At 39.5% G+C, this 27,313-nt stretch overlaps 1 protein-coding gene across 1 annotated transcript in view; it reads left to right on the forward strand.

The window, feature by feature from the left end:
- LOC122810195 (neural-cadherin-like) overlaps nucleotides 1-27,313 on the forward strand; it is a 1,307,756-nt gene that overhangs the window by 850,059 nt on the left and 430,384 nt on the right. Inside the window, exon 22 of the mRNA XM_044081677.1 lies at nucleotides 10,022-10,299. Within this exon, the coding sequence (XP_043937612.1) occupies nucleotides 10,022-10,299 (278 nt within the window). The remainder of the gene's footprint in view (nucleotides 1-10,021; nucleotides 10,300-27,313) is intronic.

Genomic DNA, 27,313 nt, shown 5'->3' on the forward strand with positions numbered 1-27,313 from the left:
TGAAAGGGTATTTTTAAGCTATGCAGTTAAGGCTGTTATGTGTAAATCAACATGAAGGTTATAAATCAAGGTGGAAATGATGATGATGAAATCATGGAGGGGAGTCCAACAGATAAAAAGAGGCTATTTTTTATTTAAAGTACTTAAGAAGAATAGTAGCCACCATACAGAATATCACATTTATAAAGAATTAGAAAATATAAGAATTAAGCTGGCACAGGAATGAAGAAAGAGATTTTACCAATAAGGATGCTTACTAGTAAAGCTAAAAAATAGGAGAAAGGGGGGGGCTGGAATTTTCTGGAAGAACTTAACAAAGGAACAATGTGTTAGGAGGGAAATGTAATAGATTGGGATGAAGCTAAACAGTAGTTTGGACTGCAGCTTAGAGTCTGCCTTCCCTATCATAGCCTGATGACAGAGTACAGGCAAAGAGAAAATGATATGGAATGCTAAGTGAAACACTAGCTGTGGTAGAGATTTTAGTTGATTCTATAAAAGAATATGCCATTAAAAAGAGATACATAATGGAGCATATGAAACATTGCATGATAACTATACAAATCAACCAGAGGAGGTTAGAAAAAGTTGGGGAAAGAATAGAAAAACAAGGTACAAAGAAACAATGGAAGAAATTTGAAGGGCTCCCAAATATGGACCAAAATGTAGAAAGTTAAGATTTTTGAATGGAAGTGTCTGCATAAATATTTTATATGCCAAGTAAACTTCAAATGATTTTTCCTTAGGTAGATAATAAAGTTGGAGTTGTGGTGGGGAAGGAACAGGAAACTGGGAAATGTTCTTTGAAAATATAACAAATTGGCAGACTTTAAAAATTCTTCACAGAGTGCATTGACAGAAATGTCTGGGAACAAATAGTAGTAAATTCAATAGCAAATCACAGGTGTGGCGAAAACGCTTTTTCTTAAAAAATAAAACTGCGTTAATACTTTTGAACACAGTCTGCTGGCGTTCTCTTTTGGGACTTCCTGTTGAGATCTCTCTGCTTAATCTAGTAGAAGCATATCAGTGTTAAGCAGGAATGGAAATCAAACCACAAGTAGATAAAAATCAGGCAGCAACTGAATGTGCCATAAAACAAAAGAAAGAATATAAGGTGAAGGACCAGATGAGAAGGCAAGAAATGTGGAAAATGCATAAATATAGTTGCAAGTATAGAAAACTCCTGGAACAACCGCATATTGATCAGGATCGAACACAAGAATGGTTAAGGAGAGATGATTTCAAACTAATAGATGAAAGGTTACTAGTAGTGGCCCAAGATAGTGGAGTATCTGCACGTTGGTTTACAAAGTCCATTGGACATGTGGATGAAACAGACTGAGATGTCAATGTGCACTGTGTTAGCACATTTTAGGCAGGCCTGTGCTCCATGGGTGCAACACCCAGTGCTCCTACAAACCAAGAGATTAAAGGTTAATATTGGTGACTCAAGATAGTGGGCTACATACACACTGGTTTACAAAGTCCTTTGAACATGTGAGAGAATCAGACAAATGTAGGTTTTGCAAAATGGAATTGGAAACAGCCTCACCCCTTGTTCCTGGGCGTGGCATATTGATGGCAGATGGACTGTATACTGAAAGGCATAATAATGTGGTGAGACTGTTGCACTGGGGATTGTGCAAACATTATGGTATTGAAGTGGCTGAAAAACACTGTAAACATGAGCCACAAAGCATCACAGAAAATGATGAAGCTTACAACCCATTGGATCACCCACTACCAACAATTCAAAAGATAGATGTTGGAAAACCAGATAAGGTGGTCCATGAAAATGAGACAAAAGTAGCATTGATCATTGAAATTGCCTCACCCAGTGACTACATTGTCTTGCGTACAGAGAGACACAAAGTCATAAAATATCAGGATCTGCAGGCAGAAATGAGAACAATGTGGAAGAAAGATACCCAGACATTTCCAATAGTAGTAGGAGCAATGGGTCTTATAAAAAGAATCTATAATCATATTTAGATATGTTACCAATACATGTAACGCCATACGAATTGAAGAAAGATTCATTACTAGGCACATTGCGGGTGCTGCAAAGAACACTTTTGGCTGACATCAAAGATTGAAACTATACTAATTTCATGAACTTTAATCATACTTTGGCTTAGGAATAGGGTCCATTCCTGTTATGGTGTTTGAAACCCAAAAGATTTGGAGAAATTAAAAAAGCGAGCCATCTCGCACATCCACTTAAACAGCATGTTTATAAAGTAACACAAAACCTTTTTAAATTTAACCCCAAATTTTTTATTACTTAGCCGTCATCTATTAAATGGAACTTCCTAAAAATCCTCCCCTTAGATGATGCTGTAAACGAATTCAGTACAACTTTCCTGAATATCCTAAATAGCCTTGCACCTCCTGGAAGGAAAAGACTAAAATAAATAATGCAATTTGGCTATCCAAAAAGAGTAGAATGTTAATGCAGGCTAAAGAAAAAGCATGGAAAGAATGTCAAAAATGTAAAACACCACAATATCTTGAAAACTTCAGAATGCTTCACAATTATACTAAAAAGCAAATTAATGAAGACAAAAAGCTATACTATAATAACTTTCATAATAATAGTAAACACAACCCTAAAAAGTTCTGGATGGCCATTAAAGAAATCTTGCATTCAGGCCATAAATTCAACCCTAACCTCTCTCCCAATAATACAACACTTAAAACTGTAACACACTTCAACCCTTATAGATAGTACAGCATCTCTAATCAAGGATTCCCCGATGTCTAATCCTAACCCTGCTCAGCAGCCTCTTATCACCACATCCACTTTCACTTTCAAACCTGTGCCCACATCCTGTATAAAACTGCTCTTAAATAAACTCAAATGATGTCAGTCACAAAAAAATGACCTTACTGTGCAGTGTAAACGTCTTACCGAGTAAAGCAGCCAAAGAGGTAAAAACCATAAAAATGAAATGATGAGACACAAGCGCTTTCACAGCTCTTGCTGCTTCTTCAGGGAAATTGATCTGTACATGTGACTGGGAGTAAGCTATATATAAGGTGATATATTTTGTTCTATCTTGTACTGACATCTGAAGAGGCAGCAAGAGGTGTGAAAGCACTTATGTCTCGTTATTTTTATTAAACATTCTGTTTTATGGTGAAAGCCAGGTATTGTCTCATAATTTCATTGTTATGGTTAAAACTCAAAGTATGCTCTACTTCAGCTGATGACCTTCCAAGTGAATACCTTAAAATACTAGCCTACCCTGTCTCAATCCTTATAAATAGATCAATCCAGGAATCCCATGTTCCCTCTCTCTGGAAAAAGTCACACATTATCCCTCTGCACAAAGGAGGAAATTCATTACTAACTTTTGAACTATAGCAATCTTATTCACCCTCTCCAAAATATTAAAAATTGTATTAAAACAATTCTATATATATAGTTACTATCAATAAAGCTAGAGATACTGGTAAACTAGTCTCCTCCTTATTTCTAGATTGTCTAACGTTTTCAACACAGTCTGTCAAAGCAAACTTTAACTTCAAATGTTCTTATCAGGTCTCTCTCAGCCCACCCTTCTATGGTTCAAAAGCTACTTATTCAATAGATAGCAGTTGGTGAAATGGCACTTCACCCTCTCTCCATACCTCCCAGTCATCACTGGTGTACCAGAAGTCTTTATCCTTGTTCCTCTCTTTTTAACATTCTCACCAATACCCTTCACACATCCAAACAATAGGCCTTCCTAATACAGTATGCAGATGACTCCACACTCACGCTCCTTTTGGTATATACCTCACAAGACATCTACAATAACTGGAAAGGCTGCAGAAATACCTCACAAAGGGGATTACCAGCCTCAAAAAGAAGCCCTACACAGACCGTCTCAAAAAACTGCAGCTTTACTCCATCGCATATCGCCTACACAGAGGCAATCTCTGCCTAACACACAAAGCTATGTCAAACCCAGAGCTTTTGGACACGCTCCACTTAAAGAAATCCCAATCCCTCCAAGCTACACACTCTAGGGACCTAAACCTTGTCACCACAATAAACAGAACATGCTGGAGGGATAGATTCCTGTCCCAGAGACTTCTCATACGCTGGAAAAAATTACCTATCTATATCTATATCAAACAAAGCTCCTCATTAGCACTCTTCAAGAAAAATGTTGATGATTAGATGGGAGATAGGAAATTCACCCCGGGGATCACTTCCGTGGCTTTGCTTGACAATGGCACAGGAAAATAATTTTCTTAGGTGGCGAAAGACAGGGTACCTTTTGGCTAGGCTTATATAGGCCCTAGGGCCAATAGCCTAGTACCTACCTATGAACCTACAAACATATATATATATATATATATATATATATATATATATATATATATATATATATATATATATATAAATATTGGTGTCAAACACCTAATCAAAAAACACATTTTCAAATGGTAAATAATTGAACAGAAATGTTTGAACATCCACTGATCAAAAATTATACAAAATAAAGGTGACAAGCCCCACTGCACCCCCTACACTCACTGCTAATTATATATACCGACTCTGAGAATGCAATATAGTGCAAAATGAATAAGGTCTCTGATTTCCATTGTACAGTGATCTTGCACTAATTAATGATAGCATTCTGAGACAAATGCCTCTTTGACCGATTGTGCTGGCTTTCCAAATGTTCAACCAACTGTCTGCCTCCAATATATATATATATATATATATATATATATATATATATATATATATATAGATATATATATATATATATATATATATATATATATATATATATATAAAATGTATATATGTGTGTGTGTGTGTGTGTGTGTGTGTATATATATATATATATATATATATATATATATATATATATATATATATATGGGTCCACTATGTAATCCCGAAATAGTGAAATCCCGAATTTCAGTATTTCAAAATTACATAGCAGAAAACACAAAATTCTGAAACCCACATATGCGCGAAATTCAAAATCCCAAAGCACGGAGAAGTTGAATTAGCGTTTCTGCAGGTGCGGTGTGTGAATGGATGGGTGGATGTTTAGGTAAGTATGTATGTGTAAGTGTGTTGGTTATGGGCTTTAGTGTGCGTAAGTGTGTGTGTTGTGACTGTGATGTGTGTGTGTGAGGGACTGTAAAATGTGTGGGTGTGAGTTTCCGTTGTGCGTCTGTGCGATCTCGAAGTTAGAATATTTAAGTAGGGGGATGTGGAAGGCACAGCCCCCCCACATGGGAGGTGCAGGGGAGCTTGCCCCCTGCTTATCTGTAATGTAGTATTAAATATTTGATTGTGGGGGGAAGTTGTATGTATGTGTATGGGTGTGCTGTATGTGTAGAGTACTTTCGGTTATTTTAAATTTCGTGGTTATGGGGTTTCGGGATTTTGTATTGTAGTTGTGTTTTCGGCTATGTAACTTCGAAATACTAAAATTTGGGATATCAGTATTTCGGGATTACATAGTGGACCCATATGTATATATATATGTGTCTATATACATGTATATGTATATATATATATATATATATATATATATATATATATATATATATATATATATACATAACATATATATATATATATATATATATATATATATATATATATATATATATATAAATTTATATGTATATATTTATATATATATATATATATATATATATATATATGTATAGGAACAATTCACAATGCAGAAATCCTGAAAGATCGAATTTCATATGGCCAAGACCATATGATCTCTGAGTTGGAATATTCAAGTAGCGGGGGAGTGGGGGGCACAGCAGAAACATTTAAATTGTTTTTTTTTTTATTTGCTTCGGAATTTCGATATTCCGAAACATCGATCATATGGTCTGGATCATATGAAATTCAATGTTTCAGAATTTCAAGATTTTGAAGTGAATCCATACACAGACACACACACACACACACACACACACACACACACACACACACACATAAATCCACCCATCCACAACCCCTTTTTCTCTATCAATATATATTTATGTAAGGGGTGGGTCATGCCTAATTCCTCCCTGATCTACATCTTACTGTCATCTTTTTAACTTTAGACAGCTTCATTTACATTGAATAAAATAATAATTGGCTAGGGATTGGGGGTTGGTATAGTGGTTAAGGCATTTATCTCATAGACACAAGGTACAGGGCTTGATTCACACCTTTGAAAGGGAAATTGGCTGGACCTAAAATGGTCGACAGGGGCAGCTAATGTAGTATTTGCCTGTGAATCTATTAACCTGTGCTAATACCTCAAAGGATCGTAAAGATATGACGGAAGAAACAAGGGTTCCAAAAAGCTTCATGGAAGAGGTACAATTTAAGTAGCTCCAAAAGCTAAGCTCAGTGATGCATTCATTAAGCTGCCATGTCAGCACATCCCACAGGACCACAGGACCATATGTAAAGGACCTAAGCACAGATATATCGAGCCTCAGCTTCTGCCTGAGCATCACAAGTATTCCTGAGATAGCCATGTGTAGGTCTCACGTCATTAATGCATTAACTGATGTTTGCAGTTATGTTGCAACATAAGTTGCAAAGGAAATGTCAGAGTATATCTCACTGGTGGTGTAGGCAGTACCCTACAGAGCTATAGTTCTACAGAATACTGCATGCCTCATAACTGCCAGTAAAATTAGCTTCTTTTTCTCTTTTGCTTAGAGCAAAGCAGTAATGTTTGTTGTGACTTAAGCAAGTTAACAGAGCTATAAGAAGGTATGTTACTAGGTGTACTCACTAACATGCTAACTGCTAGTCATTAGAACAGTTTATAACAGTGCCTCTCCTAAGCATTTCTTAAAGTAACTGAACTATGAAGTGACAGGACAAGCAGGGTGCTCTTTTACTAGTAAGATACCAGGACATAACACAGACGTTACAACATTTTAGATGTAGAATGAAATATTATCTCCATATTAATCTGATAAAGGCTGACATTTCTAGTAGGGTATAGTGAAGTAAAGTATAGTTCAATGCCTTGGATCAACTTATTCACACCCCAACCAGGGGCAGCAATATCCTAGACCTGGTCATTACCAACATGGGAAACCGGTGTTCCACACCAGAGGTCAATTCCTCATTGGTCAGATCCGACCACAAGCTAATCAGCCTAGACATTCACATCCCACCCCCAGCCCCAATTAGGGAAACCATCGTAAAAAACTTCTCCAAAGCCAACTTCATACTTCTTAAGACAGAAGTGGCAAACTTCATGACACCCATGCAGACAGACAATAGAGGTATGACTGCCGAATCCTACACAAATGCACTTTATAAGCACTTACACGAGTGCATGGATCATGCTATCCCTAATAGAACCTAGATGTTATCCTCCAAAAAAAGGAAGCCAATCTGGTGGTCCTCCGCCATAAACAAACTCTACAACAGAAGAAAGAAACTGTTGCAAAAAAAGAGTAAAATCCCATGACTGGAGGAACTCCCTGGTCAACCTCAGTAAGAAGCTGAGATCCCTCATAAAATCCTCCAAAGCTAGTTACGAAAACAAAATTGCCACTGACTCTAAAGGCAACCACAAAGCATTCTATAGCTATGTCAAGAATCTAAATGGGAACACTCAGATCTGCTCTGAGTTACAGCACAATGGCACTAAATATACAGAACCAACTGATATTGCCAACATCCTAGCAGATAGGTTCAGTGCTAACTTTACCCCCCTCTCACCCCCTAGAGGGCCCATCTCTATACCGGAAGAATGCAAAGTTCCTATAATCACGGCTGCACAGGTAAAAAACACACTCTCCAAAGCCAAGAACACAGCATCCATGGGACCTGACAATATCCTAGGCTGCATTCTACATGAACTACAGAATGAACTGGCACCCTATCTAAGTACCATGTTCAATCATAGCCTCACCTCAGGCTTTGTACCCACTGAATGGTGCACCGCGATGGTTATCCCACTCCATAAAAGGGGAGCCACTACGGACCTTGGGAACTACTGCCCCATTAGCCTGATTAGCCTGGTCTGCAAGGCCATGGAACGTATCATCATGGAACTCATAAACAAAGACATTAGTAATCTCCAAACTCTGGACCCTACCCAGTTTGGATTTGTAAAAGGCAGATCATGTCTCCTAAACCTGATTGACTTCTTTGAAGCAGTCACCAAAGCCATAGATGAGGGTAAGATGGTTCACACAGCTTATCTAGATCTCGCTAAGGCTTTCAACACCATCCCCCACTCTGGAATTATAGATAAGCTGAGTAAACTAGGTATAAATCCCTATGTCACAAGATGGGTTGCCAACTAGCTCACGGACGGAACCCACACTGTGAAAGTAGCGGATTCCAAATCCGGCATCAAACCAGTGACAAGTGGAGTACCACAGGGTTCAGTCCTGGGTCCTCTCCTGTTTGGTATCTACTTCTCTGAAGTGCAGGCCAACACAGAAGGTCTTTGGCTAACAAAGTTTGCAGGTGACTGCAAACTAGGAGCCATAATCAAAACTCCTAATGATGTGGACAAACTACAAAAGGGCCTCACTGAGACAGATACCTGCAACTATGTCACAAGATGGGTTGCCAACTGGCTCACGGACAGAACCCACACTGTGAAAGTAGCGGATTCCAAATCCGGCATCAGACCAGTGACAAGTGGAGTACCACAGGGTTCAGTCCTGGGTCCTCTCCTGTTTGGTATCTACTTCTCTGAAGTGCAGGCCAACACAGAAGGTCTTTGGCTAACAAAGTTTGCAGGTGACTGCAAACTAGGAGCCATAATCAAAACTCCTAATGATGTGGACAAACTACAAAAGGGCCTCACTGAGACAGATACCTGGTGTCAAATTCATGGCCTGAAGCTCAATGCCAAAACGTGTATTGTCATCCCCTTTGGTTAAAACTCTGTACCCATGAACTACCACATAGCTGGTAGTCTACTTAATGTCAAAAATGTGATAAGAGACCTTGGGACACAGGTGGACAGTAGTCTCTCCTTTGATAATCACATCGTCACAGTGGTCAGGAAATCCTTCTACGTGGCTCATCTCATCACAAAATGATTCTCATCCAGAAAAAAAGGCGTCATTGTTCCCCCTCTACTCATCACTCATTAGACCCATTATAGAGTACAACGCCCATTTTGGTATGTACCTCACAAGACATCTACAACAATTGGAAAGATCACAGAAATACCTCACAAAGAGGATTACTGGCCTCAAACAGATGCCCTACGCAGACCGTCTCAAAAAACTACAGCTTGACTCCATTGCATATCGCCTACTCAGGGGCGATCTCTGCCTAACATACAAAGCTATGTCAAACACAGAGCTGTTGGACATGCTCCACTTAAAGAAATCCCAATCCCTCCGAGCCACACACTGTAGGGACCTAAACCTTGTCACCACAATAAACAGAACATGCTGGTGGGATAGATTCCTGTCCCAGAGACTTCCCATACTCTGGAACAGACTACCTATCTATGTCAAACAGAGCTCCTCATTAGCACTCTTCAAGAAAAATCTTGATGATTGGATGGGAAATGGGAAATTCACCCTGGGGATCACTTCTGTGGCTCTGCTTGACAGGGGCACAGGAAAATAATTTTCTTGGATGGCGAAAGCCAGGGTACATTTTTTGGCTAGGCTTGTATGGGCCCTAGGGCCGATAGCCTAGTACCTACCCATGAACCTATGAACCTATGAAGAGATGAGTGCTAGTTTGAGTTACATTATTACTGTGGTTGTCATTCTTATGAGTAGTGAAATTATTACAATCTACAGTTCATTAAGTGAGTTATTAATTATCAAACAGTTAAAGCCCTTTTTTGCACACTTTGAAATTTGTTCAACATTTTTCTTTCAACTATATTTATTTTCTTTCGCATCAGTAATGTAATAGTACATCTGTTTCATGAATTTAGCATTCTGAAAGACAATACATTAGTACTGATGCTTTAGATGCAAAAATGTGAAAAATATTGTATTTATGTTTCTTGACAGCTGCACTTTTTTACTTCCATAACAGGTGCAGTCAGACTTAAAGGTGAACATCTCACAAATTCACATAGATGAGTGCATGAACATTGATTGTCACAGTACTGGTGGTTGTTCAAACCATCTTCAGTTTAGTGATGAACCAGTTTTGGTAGATGCTGGAAATGTGGCATTTGTGTCCATAACACTGGCTACCCATCCAGTGTGCACCTGCACTTCAAGAGAGCGCATTCATCATCCCTGCACATGGTATCCCAAGAATCCGTGTCACAATGGTGGTACTTGCAGCAGCAGTTCTGATGGTTACAGGTGAGTGCTGTGATACACAGATATGTGGAAAAAAATTGACAATGCAGTTTATTAAAGGACACCTACAGCTGTGCAGTCTTCACATCTGTAGCAACGGTTAGAATTTAGCAATCGAAATACGTTATAGCATGTTCTGAACTGATTTAAATAATTAAAATTTTCTTCCGAGCAGGTGAAACTGAATGACAGATACAGAAAGAAAGAAAGAAAATATAAAGGATTATGAATGGGTCTCCATTCATAAACAGCTTATTATGTGTTTGAGACATGGATGCCCAGAAATTCGCCTTGAGAGTGAAGCTCGAGAGGTGAGTCTTGGCATCTATGCCTTGAACACATAATAGATAATTGTAACTGGTGACCTGTTCATACTTTTTTATAGTACATGAAGCTTTATTTACTCCATATACTACCTACCAGCAAAAAAAATATAGGAGAATGAAGTGTTATACCAGCTTTCAAAGCCTTTGAAAGTCAGTAAAGCATTCAGTGCTGCAACAAGTAAGAACAAACTGTCTGTAGAAATAATTGCTTTAAAAACTGTTAGTTTTTTTTTTGGTATTAACGTATTATCGCAACCACATTTTTCATGGCAATAGTGGTTGGTTCCCGAGCCTGAAATATGTTCCTTAATGTTTTTAAAATGTTACATGGTGTGTTTTCTTTAACAGTCCAGGCTGTTTTCTGAACTGTTATCAATAAAATGTAAAAAAAAACATACTGTTGCTGTTGGTTTATGTAGTGTACTACCAGCATGTCTGTTACTCCAACTCCGCCTGATGAACGTTCCTTTTTTCCTGAGAGCAAATGCAGTCAAATAACAGTTATAATGAAATTTGCCCATCACAGCTGTGTCATTATTCAAGTGTAACTCGTACAAAACAGTATGTTGCTTAGTTTAAGAAATATGTAGCGTGACACAGCTTTCCTAGAAAAAAGACTGTTTTGAAGCAGTGCTAACTGCACTTGCTGAGAAATGTGCACCACATAGAAAGACAAACACATACAAAGAGCAATCAACATTGTTACAGCACTACTGAAATGAATAAACACTTAAGTACTATCTGGTTTTGTCTGAACATGCCAGCATCACACAAACAAACAAAATCAGTACTGCCAACTTATTCCTTGAAAAACAAAACCACAATCATCTGCCAACCTCATGCATGCTCTCTTTTTAAAAGGATTACACAGGGCAACTTATGCATTGCACTGACTGTTTGCAAGTATTTGTTTACACATTTCTACAAAAAGTAGTAGATCACCAAAACCATATTTCCTGTTTCTGTGTTTTCCTTCGCTGAAGGATTCATTCCTCACGGTCCAAATATCGCATTCATCACTCACACAGCATCTGTGACACTTCAAGCATGTGTCTGTAATGCATGCAAAAAGGGGAAGATGCCTTTATCAAGATTTTGTGTTCCTGAGGTAATCCCCACTTCTTGGCCACCAGTAAGGAAGTAGAATAAAATAACTTATGGTGACAGCATGAATGGCAGTTTAGCTTAATGTAGTATTACTGTTGACCTAGTGCTTCTGACTGATGATTTATTTATGTAATGTGGGATTAAGGAAAAAACAACAAGGCATCATTCTAGACTGATGCTCCATAGCTAGGCCAGTCATAAAACCAGGTAGCTTAATTATACACCACTGTCAAACAATGTATCTTAAAAGACCAAATTTGTCTCACCTTACTCATGCATGCTTAACCTAACCCTGCCCATGACTCTGCCCCATCCCTACACAATAATTTACAAAAAAAAAAAAAAAAAAAACTTTCACAAGCAGTACCACTACATAAGGCACTTGGACACAAGCACCATCAAACATGCACAGCACTACAGCTATCCCTTAACCTAGCCTTTCCTGTAACCCTAACCACCAAACAATCCAAACATGCACAGCACTACAGCTATCCCTTAACCTAGCCTTTCCTGTAACCCTAACCACCAAGCAATCCAAACATGCACAGCACTACAGCTATCCCTTAACCTAGCCTTTCCTGTAACCCTAACCACCAAACAATCCAAACATGCACAGCACTACAGCTATCCCTTAACCTAGCCTTTCCTGTAACCCTAACCACCAAACAATCCAAACATGCACAGCACTACAGCTATCCCTTAACCTAGCCTTTCCTGTAACCCTAACCACCAAACAATCCAAACATGCACAGCACTACAGCTATCCCTTAACCTAGCCTTTCCTGTAACCCTAACCACCAAACAATCCAAACATGCACAGCACTACAGCTATCCCTTAACCTAGCCTTTCCTGTAACCCTAACCACCAAACAATCCAAACATGCACAGCACTACAGCTATCCCTTAACCTAGCCTTTCCTGTAACCCTAACCACCAAACAATCCAAACATGCACAGCACTACAGCTATCCCTTAACCTAGCCTTTCCTGTAACCCTAACCACCAAACAATCCAAACATGCACAGCACTACAGCTATCCCTTAACCTAGCCTTTCCTGTAACCCTAACCACCAAACAATCCAAACATGCACAGCACTACAGCTATCCCTTAACCTAGCCTTTCCTGTAACCCTAACCACCAAACAATCCAAACATGCACAGCACTACAGCTATCCCTTAACCTAGCCTTTCCTGTAACCCTAACCACCAAACAATCACAGTCACACACACACACACACACACACACACACACACACACACACACACACAGCTTAAAAAATCTATTCCCTTGCTTGCCATACTCTAATCCTAATTAACAAACACTTTGCACATGCTCCCACCACAACCCACTTGCTGGATAAAACAAATACTCGATCTTCCTCCACTCAGTGTAAAACACACTCAACACTGAGTGCACTCAATCACTTTAACAAGCTGAACACACTTTCAAAACAACTGATGTTCAACAGAGTGACAAGTAATCATGCAATACACTGACTTTTTTTTTAATCAGAAAGATTACATTGATGGTACATTCCACTGGAAGATCACAGTGCAAATGAAGGGGAATGCAGTGCTTATTCCTTTCATTTACAGTGCAGCTGAATGAGTTCAACAGTGTTTTGCCGAAATCAGTGTCACTGGCGTAAGGGGATTTGTGTGTTCTCAGAGTTTTATGTTGCAGAGCTGGAGGGAGTTGTGTGACATACACATTTTCTTTATATATTAAATTTTGATTGTTTGCATCTAATATACACTGAATCCTGATCTTAATTTACATCACTGATTCAATATATGTTTCAATATATATCCATAAGTCTCACACACTGGATTTCTCAACAGGATGTCACTCTTACTGATTATGACAGTGGCTGTTGAGATAGCCAGTGAGATAATAATAGGAGAAATTACATGCTGTGACACTGGCAGGCCTGCCTCCTTACAAGTGGTCAGGCTATAAAAATACTTGCTTCTTATGCTGCTTTCAGAAAAAGTTCATGCCAAACCAATGGCACAGCAAGGAATGTGTGCCCACATATGGACAGGATACACACAAACTCACACAACTGTACCCTTGGCAAGTTTGTAGGCACTACCTTCCTACCTGACTACCATGCCCTTTTGCATATGTGCTTGTGTGCTGGTTTTGATTGTGTTCTAAATCTGATGCTATATTGCAATGTGTATATTTCTTGTGTGTGGCTGCTTGGTATTATGTATAGCATTTATAACAAATGTAATGTTCATTACATGCAATGTTCTTCATTTAGGCTGAGGGGCATTGTGTGGTGCATTCCTGTTTGTTTGATACAAGGTCCATATAGGACTTCAAATATACTTATCTAGCCTATACGTTGCAACCCTTTGTGCTACATGCAGGTGAGCAGGATGCTGTCTTCATGCCTAAGCACGTTACTCACTGAGCAGTGTATGTTATGGGCTGTACATGTTACTTTGTATTCTTTGCAGTTTCAATGTTGGTATCACCATTTTATTAGGTGTACCAGGTGCCCTATTGATGGTCATTAGCATACCACCACATTATGCAGCATTTATTTATTTATTGTTTATTAAATGGGAGGGTAGGCGGGTACAGGAACAGTTTCAGCCACTACCCAGGCCTAAAGGAATTACACCAGTAACACACAAGAAAGAGGTATTACAGCAGGCAGTAGAGGAATGTATAGCAGTTGTAATTATAATTACATATTACAGTGGCTGGATAGACACAATATAAGGCTAGAGTAGAGTACCATCATGCCTACCAGCTGCTCCAAGATTAACTGTATCTTTCTTTTTGAGCCATGAAAGACATAGTACTATTTGAGCTCCTATTTCTTTGGAAAACCAGTGGCATTGCAAACATGCACACAGGGGACTTAACCCTATATCAACAAGTAAATAAGACTTATGAAGGGATCGATTCCTAATGCAATATAGTCTTAGCCTTTGAAATAAGCTACAGGTCAAAGACAGTTCTACTTTGGCTACCTTTATTGCTAGTCTTGATGATTGGATGTCCAGGCAGACCACTGGTTATCATTTATGGCCCTGCTTAATCTATAGTGCTTGTAATGTGTGGCAAGAACCTTTAAATATTTCTACTTAAGGTTGTATATGGCCAGGAATCTTATGGTCTCCATTATCACTTGCGTAGTATTGTTCCTGTGTACATAGAAATTTACAGTCTATGAGTGTGACAGTGGAAATATGGGAGATAGAAATGTAGTGGTGGAGCAGCAAAAACTTATTAATATGGCCATATTGTTGATACAAAAATGTGACAGATGTTGTGGAGTTTTCATGATACAGAAGACAAGAAAGCCATGAGGATTATGAAGCTGAAAAATGGAGGTTTAATAGATGAAGTTTTGATCCAAATGATAAATAAAGAAGATCCAGGAGTGAATTCAGTGATTTCATGGGGGGAGATGGGAGGCTGTATTTTCAGGAAGGAGTCAGCAGGCAATGAGACTGTAAAAGAAGCTTAAACTTTTTAAGTATCACTTGCCCAGTCATTTTGGGTATTTTAGGCATCCTGAAAGTTTACAAGTCTGGAGAAAACCCCACACTATAACCAGTTGTGACAGCATAAGTAGTCAAAGACTGAGCCTTTGTCAAAATTCATTGATAGGAAATTAAAGCACATTTCTGGTCATTATATACAGTCATATATGCAAAGACTCTTGGCACTGTTTGCACTGTTTACATAAAGCTGAAAAACTAGGAGATGTCGTTTTTGCAGCCATTGATAAAAAATACCTGTTTTCTGTAATTCTCCACATAACTGGGTTTGGAATAGTTTGGAGACAGTAGTGTTGATTTTCATGATTTAGCTTCTCTGGACAGCATTATCATGGCAGCAGAATGCACCCTGATGTGTCTTTACTGGAAAAAGCATTACATTCTCAATTATGAATATAAATGTAAGGCATTTTTTTGAGAAATGTTCATACTAGAAAGTGAAGTGGGTATTGAACTCATTATTATTTAAATAGTTCAAACACTGAGACAGATCATGTACTGTCCACTTTCAGTTAAACAAACAGTTGTCAAGAAACCTGCAGAAATATTTTGGAAAAATATATTAGTTTCTCTAATGTGAAAGTATATTTATTTCAAATGCCCTATTAGTAAATCTGTATATGGTGGAAGTGGTGGTGGCCCCCATGGCTATATATATATATATATATATATATATATATATATATATATATATATATATATATGTATACATATATATATATATATATATATATATATATATATATATATATATATATATATATATATGTGTGTGTGTGTCTGTGTGTGTGTATATATATATATATATATATATATATATATATATATATATGTATATATATATATTTATATTTATATATATATATATATATATATATATATATATATATATATAGTGTGTGTGTGTGTGTGTGTGTGTGTGTGTGTGTGTTGTGTGTGCATGAGTCTACTTCACATCACCTAAAAACCCTTTTCACTGACTTTCATTTCACCAAGACCAAATCACCTAATTTTCAAAATACTGAAAACTCATTTGACTGAATCTCATTTCACTGAATTGCAATCCATAGACATGATGTGGGTTTCCTTCACCTGTGACTTGTTTGTGATAAAAAGAATTTCTGTAACTTACAGTGCTGACTGTCAGAATACTGATAGTCATGTAGAAAGTAGTGTTGCAGTGTTTCTAAATGTAGGTATGTCTCTCTACATTTTTATGGGAAGTATCTAAAGTAATATGGCGGATGTGTTGTGCATTCTCAGCAGTAGTGGCAGCATGTAGAGTACTGTAAGGCAAGTAAAAGGTGTATGCCCTTTTACTCACTGCAGTGCAATCCTGAAGTTAATATATACAGTTGGGGGGTGTGGGTGCCCCCCACCTAGTTTGGGTTTGTATTGTCTGTTTTTTGTTAAGAGGGTGCGTAAGTGTATGTCTATGGTTTAAAATTTATTCTTTTGAAATTTGGCATTGTAAGCTTTCTGTGACATGAGATTCAGTCAAATGAGTTTTCAGTATTTTGAAAATTAGGTGATTTGGTCTCAGTCAAATGAGATTTAGGTGATGTGAAGTAGACCCGTGTGCATATATATATATATATATATATATATATATATATATATATATATATATATATATATATATATATATATATGTATATATATATATATATATATATATATATATATATATAATATTTATTTATTTATTTTATTTTACATTTGTTGACCAGGATAGTCCGACTGGATACATGTCCATTTTCAGCAGATGCCCGGGGAGAAAAGCTCCAAGATAATAATTCACATTGAACATTTAGTAAATGCTAGTTTCAAGCAGATTACAGTACAAGCAGATAATACATACATATATATCTATATACACATCTCTCTCTCTCTCTCTCTCTCTATATATATATATATATATATATATATATATATATGGGGTCTACTTCAGAATATTGAAATTCCATATAAGCGAATCCCATTTCATTCAGACAATATTGAATCTTCAGTTAAGTGAAACCTTAAACCAACACTCACTTAAATGTATTCCATCATTCTGATACCAAACCGAATCCCTATCATCAAAATTGTGATGCTTAATGACCAACACACCTAAGTCACCTAATGCCCTTGACACTCTGTGATTCACAAAATGCATATCCCTCTCTTCTACTACAAAGCTAGCAGCCTGCTTCCACCCTAGTCTGGCTATAATCTCTGACTACACTAACACCATTTGCAGATGCTTTTGCCTTAATTTAACTAAATCACTAACAACAGTTTCCAAAAATTGCCTTTTGGGCACTCAGCCTAAATCCTTATCCCCCTAAATGAATAATCAAAATCTTGGGGACCCCAGTGCTGCATTTATTTTTTCAAACTTAACAAATAATTAATGCCAAAGCAAGCCTCTAAATCCTCTCCATGCAACCTTCCACCTTGCTTCTGAAAGCCCCGCATATTTCCTCCAGGCCTAATGGCTGATCTCTTCCCCACACAAAATACACATGAATGCCCCAAAATAACTGCTGTATCATCCAAAAAATTAAAGAAAATACATTAATAAGTCTTTATGTTATATACTCTAAATAAGCACTAGAGGCCCAACTTCCCACTCTCTTAATAAACTCTACTGACTTCCCTTCCTCTGCCAGGTCAGATGATGTCCCAGTCTGAAAGGAATGTGTAGAAAATGCGTTCCACTCACACCATGAGGGTGTAAATCTTGAAGCACCATGCTGTTGAATCATAGTGGAGACATCCCTCTACCTTGAATGGTACAGAAAAACAAAATTTCCTCCTGTTGTCCAAAAATCTTTCCCAACTATTTTATCTGACCTACTAGGAATAACAACCTTACACCTTCCTTGAGCAACACCATGGGCCACCCACAGCCCATCTGATCAGTCTTCAATCTCTTGATCCAAACTATCATTGAATCCAACTCACATCTTTCCACAGCAATGCACCTAGTACTTTCCCCACTCTAAATGTGCCCATACACATAAAAGTAGCCAGAGCTGTATAACTCATGTATTCTGAGAAATTACTCAACAATAACCAAAAACCTTTCAACAATACCCAAAGCACCTGTCTGGTTACTGGAAGACAACCATCAACATCATTCTTCCCTCTCACCATCTCCCATCCTTTCAAAATCCTCACTACCAACCACTCCTTCATAACATCAATCAAACCACCCAATCCTGCTGCCATGCTAATAGCTGACAAATTAACTTTGATTGTTCTGACTGCCTCCACTAGTGACCACCTGTACACTACATACTGCATGACCAGCCCCAATGACCACCCTCTATGCTGCAGCGGCAGTTGGGTTGGCTAACAAACCTTAAAAAAGCAGCTAAGGCCAATTTATATGCTTTATAAGGAGACTTGGACCAAGATTGTTGTATTAACTATTCTGCTGAGGCTCTCCAATGTACCACACCTCATCCAGAACACCTAATGGCCTCACTCTTGCTGTTGATGCCAATGCCCGAAACCTAGAAAATGGAAACTGAGGGGAAGCTATCAGCTATTTAGTTAACTTTGCCTGGTACATGCCTTGCCGTAAAAGCAAAATTAATAAGTTTCCATAAAACCAACAAAACCAAAGGAGATTTAGCATTTTTCCTAGCCAAAAGCTGCACTATTGCCTTATTGTCTGAGTAAAACATTGCCCTTCAGTTTACCAACGTACTGTTCCACGCCACTGCTTCTGCTGCCCAAATTGGCATAATCTCCAAGAATGCACATCCTTTTTCCATTCATTTGCCCATTCTTTGGGCCAGTGAGTTGCAAACCATTCTCCACCAAAGAAATCTCCCATGGCGGGTCTATATCATGACCTCAAAACCGCATAATGCCAAACACCTATTCATCGACACATATATGTCGAATCCCAGTTAACCGAGTAGCCAGATCACCGAGTTTTTTTTCCTAGGGGAAAGAAAATGGTTGTTTGTCGCTGTGAATTTGCCCTTTTCCCCACTGTAGTGCGATCTCAGAGTTAGCATATTTAGTTAGGGGGTCATACGGAGATGAGGAATATGGTGAAGAGAGAGGTGGCGAAGGATAAGGTATATGGAGAGTTGTATGAAAGGTTGGACACTAAAGAGGGAGAAAAGGACCTGTACCGACTGGTTAGACAGAGGGACTGAGCTGGGAAAGATGTGCAGCAGGTAAGTGTGATAAAGGATAGCGAGGGAAAAGTACTCACAAGCGAGGAGAGTGTGTTGAGCAGATGGGAAGAGTACTTTGAGAGGTTGATGAATGAAGAGACTGTGACATACATGATTAAATTTCAACACAGGAATGTAGAAGTCCTTTTTTTTCTGCAATTTCTGAGGAAATGTATACCACAGATGTGTCAGGCTCACTTAATAAGACATTGCTCTCTGGCCAGACCTGCTTGTGTTCACTGAGCTTACCTGGTTAACAGAGAAATAAAAATTAAAAAAAAAATGCAAATTTATCTTTCACTAGTTTCTGCATGTAATCTAGTTTCAACAACAAAATCTATAACATGACTAGTCTTATACACTATCAGCTGTAAGCCCAAGCATTTGTTTGATAACATATAAACAAAAGAAAGGGTTACTTTTTATATTTACATAAAAAATAGCAAATACCCTACTTAAATGTAAAAAGGGAAGGCTATTTTCTGATGGCAATAAAGCCTTCCAGTCTGGATATTATAAGGCAATAATGGACCGTCTAGTATTGGGTAAAACCTCCACCTCAGGGTCAGGCTACAGAACACCTCTGAAAGGTCCATTATTTACCTATAACACCAACACTGCTGGACATTCCCCTGGTTTCAGCAAGCTCTGCATGGAGTGCAGGAATAGTGCAAGAGCTGCTGCATGCAATATGGCCGACAAACGATCCAGGAACGAGGTCCCGGGACGTGCACAAACATCCCTACACTATTCCTGCACGGACACCACTGCTATATGCTAATTACCTCATTTGCTTGTGAAAACCATGCAAATGAAGTGAATTAGTGATCCAGGAAACAGGCAGTCATCTGTGGAGGAATAGTGTAACCTGCAGAAATGTATTCGGCTACTAACCGAATACATTTCTACAACTTACAAAATGGAGGCATGACAGCTCCAAAGAAAGCATGTATTCAATGTAGTAGGCATGCCAATGGCCAAATATATGGCTATTGGCATGAGAAATAGTTGCAAAATTATGAAAAATAACTTTTTTTTTTTGGCCGATTTCGGCCATTTAAGCATAGGGCAGTAGTGAGCAAATGGGATCGCCCAGAAAATAAGGAAAAAAGTTGGAAATAAGCTTTTAAACCCAAATCAGCATTGTGCCATGATAGTCAATTGCATGCATAAGACAACAATACCAGGGAATAGTAGTTGCTAAGGGGGAAAGCTCAGTGTGAGTGTGGTAACTATGAATTAGCATTCTGTTTTATGCAAATGAGGGGACTGATACTGAATCACAGATATCCTGTCAGTGTAAGCTTGCACCCAACCGTGTAGGTGGAGCAACACCATAGTATAAGTATAAGAGGTAGATGACCTCATAAGGAGGAGTATCATGCATACTATAAGCTTATTGGAGCTCTGTGGCCCGTGTTTGCCCTTAGCTAAGCACAGCTAAGGAAGTGGGTGTGTCTGAGGCTTGCCTAGCAGTGTTTACATCTGCCACAGGTTTATCACAGGTCATATCCTTGCTGTTGGGAATGAGTACAGTATGACCCTCAGTTCCATATGGGAATACCCACAGAATGCAGCATGCTGAAGAGGTGCCCCATGCAGGTGTGTCCCTAGCTGTAAGCAGCACCCTGCCAGCATCCAGACCAATAGATTAATTTGGACAGGAACTATTGCCATTAACACCTTGCACACTTACCCTGTCATCCCAGGGGAATCCAGTGGCTTGCAGCCTGGGAATGTAGGAGTGACAGAATGCACTGGCCTGCTACAGATGGCCTACATCACTACAAAATGGCCTTCAGTCCTCTGCCAAAGGCCTGTGCCTCACCCGTAGTGCCAATGTATGTTATCTCATAGGGTCCCAACTAACAACATAACACAGTCAACAGAACACAAATGCAAGGCCATGTTGACAAATCCCAGTAGCATGCCCACCATGTCCTATTGCATGAACTGTGGGCCATCCCCTAAATACTACTGGGATGATGGGACAACTATATGGATACTTCTCAGAAATTGCTTGCATAATGTTAGGAAGAGGATAAAATAATAGAGTGGGGGGGTGTAGAAGCATGGATGTCATGGAGTGTGTGAAGTCTGAAACTCTGATGTGTGCCCATACTACCCCTGCCTGCAAACCCAGTAATGGGTGGCTACAAACCTGCTTGTAAACCGCAATGTGAAGTGGAACTGACCAGATATATGAGTCCTCTCTCTTGGCAACCTGGGTGAATCTGTAAAGCTGAGGGGTATGGCCACTCAGCCATCACAGTACCAAGGTGCTATACCATTTACACAGACCCATCAGCAAGTGTCTGCAGCTACCCCTCCAGAATGGCATGAGTGTGCAAGAATATGTGGGTTGCAGACCACAATACCGGACACAGCTTCATTCATCTTGTATTTCCCAGGAAATAACTGTGAGCAAATAAGTATATCTGTCAGTAGTTGATGACATAATACATCTCAGTGTAAAACAGTACATATGTCTGAATATCTCTGCTAACACCAACCATGTAACACAAGCAGCACAGACACAATAGTTACAGTATCCTACTATCTGTCGTCCATTGTGACTCCATATTGTCAACCTATCTACAGATATCCTGCATAAACAGGTTGATAGCTGTAGGTGTAGAACACCAAACCCTGGACTGGAGTACAACCGACCTGGAATGGATTCACACACTCAATACAAAAGGTCATACTGAGTATGCTCCTACACTTAGAGAAATGAAGCCCATGTCTGACAATGCAGTGGACTATACATATCTGTCAGTACCAGATGTCTGTGCACACACACCACATTGTACACCATTCATGCTTTGCACACACATTGGATAGGAATACTCACACATATCCAAGGCCAACACACTATAATATGTCAAACATACACACACACAGATGTGGGGAAGAGAGAGACAGACAGAGAGATTTCCATCTTGAGGCCTGTCCCACCCACCACACATCCAATTGGCCAATATCACATGATGTGCTGATGTCAATCACTGTAGACATTGCTTTTAGTAGCCCTCAGCCCTATAGTGTCTGTGGTGCTAGTGATAACTGTGTAACACGATAGTAAAAATCAGTATTCATATAACATTTGTATACCCACTCCTGTCAAATGTAAAGTTGTGTGTGACTGAGTTTGTTTGTGTGTTTCCAGAGGAATGGTTTGTGGCCCATTCACACACACTGCACTTCCCATTGCCCATATTACCACACCTCCTAATGTCAGTCACCTTGAAATAACCCTTTGGACAAGTGCCAGCCCCATAAGCTCCATGGAGCTTGTGATAACTGCATAATGGTATAGTTTAGCATACTAGTTAGGTAGGAGTTCTAATCCCAGTCATGGCAACTGTGAAACTGTGTGTGTTTGTGTGAGTGTGTGTGTCTTTGATGATACTGATTTTATGGACATTGACACTTACTACTCTCCCCTTACCCCTCCCTTAGCACTGCTGCTGATGTTAGTCACCTTCAAAGATACCTGTGGAGAGCTTTCCAACATATAAGCTCCATGGCACTTTTGATAACTGTGTGATACTATAGTGTAGCATACTAGTTAGGTAGGAGTTCTAATCCCAGAGATGGCAACTGTGAAACTGTGTGTGTTTGTGTGAGAGAGAGTGTGTGTGTGTGTGTCTTTGAGTGAGAGAGTGTGTGTGTCTTTGATGAAACTTGATTTTATGGACATTGACACTGACTATTCTCCCCTTACCCCTCGTTTAGCACTGCTGCTGATGTTAGTCACCTTCAAAGATACCTGTGGAGAGCTTTTCAACATATCAGCTTTGTGGTGCTTGTGATAACTGTGTAATACTATAATATAGTATACTAGTTAGGTAGGAGTTCTAATCCCAAAGCTGGCAACTGTGTGTGTTTGTATGAGAGAGTATGTGTGTGTCTTTGATGATACCTGATTTTATGGACATTGACACCTACTACTCTCCCCTTACCCCTCTTTTAGCACTGCTGCTTTTAGTCACTTTCAAAGATATCTGTGGAGAGCTCTCTAACATGTAAGCTCCATGGTGCTTGTGATAACTGTGTAATACTATAGTGTAGCATGCTTGTTAGGTAGGAGTTCTAATCCCAGAGATGGCAACTGTAAAACTGTTTGTGTGCCAGAGTGTGTGTGTCTTTGATGATACCAGATTTTATGGACATTGACACCTACTACTCTCTCCTTACCCCTCCTTTAGCACTGCTGCTGATGTTAGTCACTTCAAAGATACCTGTGGAGAGCTGTCTGACATATAAGCCCCATGGCACTTGTGTAACTGTGTAATACTATAGTGTACCATACTAGTTAGACAGGAGTTTTAATTCCAGAGATGGCAACTGTGAAACTGTGTGTGTTTGTGTGAGAAAGTGTGTGTTTCTTTGATAATACCTAATTTTATGGATATTGACACTTACTACTCTCCCCTTACCCCTCCTTTAGCACTGCTGCTATTAGTCACCTTCAAAGATACCTTGGCACAGCTGTCCACCATGTAAGCTCCATGGTGTGTGCCATAAATGTGGAACAATGTAGTAGCAGTAAATATATAGGTATGGATTTGAATCTCATCTGTGGCAAGTGTTTGTGTGTGTACATCTGTATGTTTGTATCTCAAAGATTTTGGCCTCATTTACACCCAGTACACATCTCAGAGCCTGACTTTAGCAGTCCTGCAGATATCATGCACCTGAGAAGTACCTGTTGCCAATCCTAAACCATGTAAGTTCAGTGGTGCATGTGGTAAATGCATAACATAATGGTCCGTAAAGATTGGTAGATAGAGGTTTGAACTTCACCCTTGCCAAATGTAAATGTGTGTGTAGGGTAAAATTATATTTGGGATCTCTCATCCACTACATCAACCAATGCCAGTATTTACAAGGGCTGGTGATGTTCCTCACCTTAGAAGTACCTTGGGACAACATCCATCCTATAAGCTCTGTGGTGCGTACGACAAATGTGGTACACTATAGTAGCAATGCATAGCTAGGTAGGGGTTTGAATCCCAGTACTGGCAAGTGTGTGTGTGTGTGTGTGTGTGTGTGTGTGTGTGTGTGTGTGTGTGTGTGTCATCATTGTTGTGTGTGAAGGGTGCTGTAATTGTATAATAACAGGATCCATTGTGGGACGGGTTTTGCTACATTATTATGTTGAGGACCTAGTATATGTCACAATGTCCACCTTACAAGGACAACAGATGTCAAACACTAGACAGATTGGTGTAGACAATCCATAGCCTTACATGTGACATTATGGACTGGTGAACAATATAGGCAACCCTTCTATTACTCAAAGAACACTCTCCACCCGCGTCTCATACACAAACACACTTGGCTAGGCAACAACCACTATATTGGTAGTTCCCTGCATATTGCCTCACAGATAGTAACCATGGTGTGACTGCAGTGGACTACATGCCTGTTGACCACAACACTGCCACTGATATCAGAAAGTACTTTGATGTGTTACGTCTCCTGACTGTGTGTTATCCAGAAAGTAAAAGGACATGGCACCCTGTTCCATCCCCTCAGTAGGCAAATAAATGTGTACAGTGGCCCTTTTGCTATGTTCCCCACTGGACGCCTGCAACAACTGCAGAGTCTGCAAATGTAACCACAAAGGGAATACCATGCCTTATACATATGCCCTGTATGGACAGATGCCACTAACTCAACTGAAAACCTGTATCATGCTGTCAATATAGGTGCAAGCATGACCTCAGTTACATAGCCAGGTCTCACCAAATGAGGTTAGGAATGCTACATCAGAAGATGACAATCTGTCCACACAACATGCCCCAGAGACCATAAGTACACTTCCACACATCAAAGAACATGCGTGTGGGACATGTGCACAACCCAGATGCTGTCCATGTTATGGAATATAGATCGCATACATGGGAAGCAGTGCACATTACTGGCCACCCACAATAGTAACCCAGATGAGTGGATGGTGAATACAATACTCACCCCTGGGGACTACTCCAGGGACTACACCCCTGAGCCACACTGGGACTACTGTAATATGGCCTGATGCCAAGGTATTCCCTTGGCCTAGCCTCATACAGCCTTCAGGCCCATTCACCTACTACACACCTTTGAATCAATGAACCTATGCATCGCAGTACTGGCAAGGGTGTGTGTGTGTGTGTGTGTGTGTGTGTGTGTGTGTGTGTGTGTGTGTGTGTCTTTGCTGACACCTGATTTTGTGGACATTCACACTTACTACACTTCCCTTACCCCTCCTTTAGCACTGCTGCTGATGTCACTCACCTTCAAAGATACCTTCGGACAGCTCTCCAACATATAAGCTCTGTGGCGAGTGCAATAACTGTGTAACACTGTAATAGCAATACATAGGTAGGGGTTTGCAACTCAGTACTGGTAAGTGTGCATTTCTGTGTGTGCCATCAGTATCCTGTGTGGGTGTTGGAGTGATTGTGTAATGACAGGATCCATTGCAGTATGGGTTTTGCTACATCATTATATTGAGTACCTATATGTCCCAATGTTCACATTACAAGGCCAACAGTTTTCAAACACTGTAGAGGTTGTTGTAGACAATCCACAGCCATAAATGTGTATAGCCATGTGCAATTACTATGTGACAGTATAAGTTAGTAAACAATATAGGCAACCGTTATAATACCCAGATACCACTCTCCACCCACAGATCATATACAAACAAACTTGGCTCTTACTCCCTTCCTTTCTTACTTTCTGTCTGTCTGTCTGTCTCTCTCTCTCTCTCTCTCCCCCTCTGGTGGATGAGGAAAAGTACATCTGTTTTGCGTAGGCAACAGTTTTACTTTTGTAGGTAATGCTCAAGATCAGCTGATGGCCTGTGCACAAAGTAGAGTCCCCCACTTGCTAATTGCATGTGGAACAGCTGTGGTATCATTCCTATAGCCAATTGTATGGAAACACACTCCTATAACTAAGCACTTCAAATGAGTGTTGGCCCTTTTCCTTCACTGTGAGCAGAACTTCATGTGTGTGTCTGTAAAACAGCATCACAGAGGGTAATTGGAAATACCTCTTACAACATACACTGTGAAGACAGGCCAACAAACAGGAGGAGGATGCTCCAGACATGGGGACAGAATGTTAAATATTGCTGTAATGTTGGTTTAACATAGTTTGTGCAGATATGGCTGTTCTACATGATTTAAAGTCTGCCATGACAGTGTTTTGTGGTTGAGGAAACTCTCACCTGTAGGGCTATCTGCAGACTTGCCAAAGTTTGGAGTATTAGATGTGGTGTGTTACTCACACATTTCCTATCTTTAGAAATGCAGTCGCATACTCTGATGATTGCAGTCAGTACATGGTGACATCCATGTGAGTTGCTGACTATATATCCCTAAGAAGAGATATGTCACAACAAACCCTGTTACACCAGGAATTTTCTCAGTTTATCCACAGCACTATGTTAATATTGGCCCTGTGTTTGTGCCTCTGTCCCCTCCCCCAAGTCTGTCACCCTTCGTCCATATGTCATGCAGTAAAAGATGCATAGGTACAGTATATCATTATGTATTGCAGTCCTGGTCAATGTGTGACTGTGGGTATGTCAGAGCATTATCATGAGTTTCAGTGAGTACAATATCCAATATGGGGTGTGGGTGTTGGGTATACTGTCTTTACACCATGGTACCCATAGTACATGTCCCAAGGTCCACTGTATGAGGACCTCTGACACCATCAACCATACAGGTAACTGATTACACTATCCAGCCCAATGATGCATGTGCTGTGTGCAAAATCTCTGTAACAGAATGGACTCACTGACAATGTAGTTAGCACTTGTAAACCCAGGTCTGTCAAATGTGTCTATGACTGTATGTGTTTGTCAATGTGTATATGA

The sequence above is a fragment of the Protopterus annectens genome, chromosome 8.part1 (assembly GCF_019279795.1).
Source record: "Protopterus annectens isolate FY-2018-M chromosome 8.part1, PAN1.0, whole genome shotgun sequence".
NCBI lineage: Eukaryota > Metazoa > Chordata > Ceratodontiformes > Protopteridae > Protopterus > Protopterus annectens.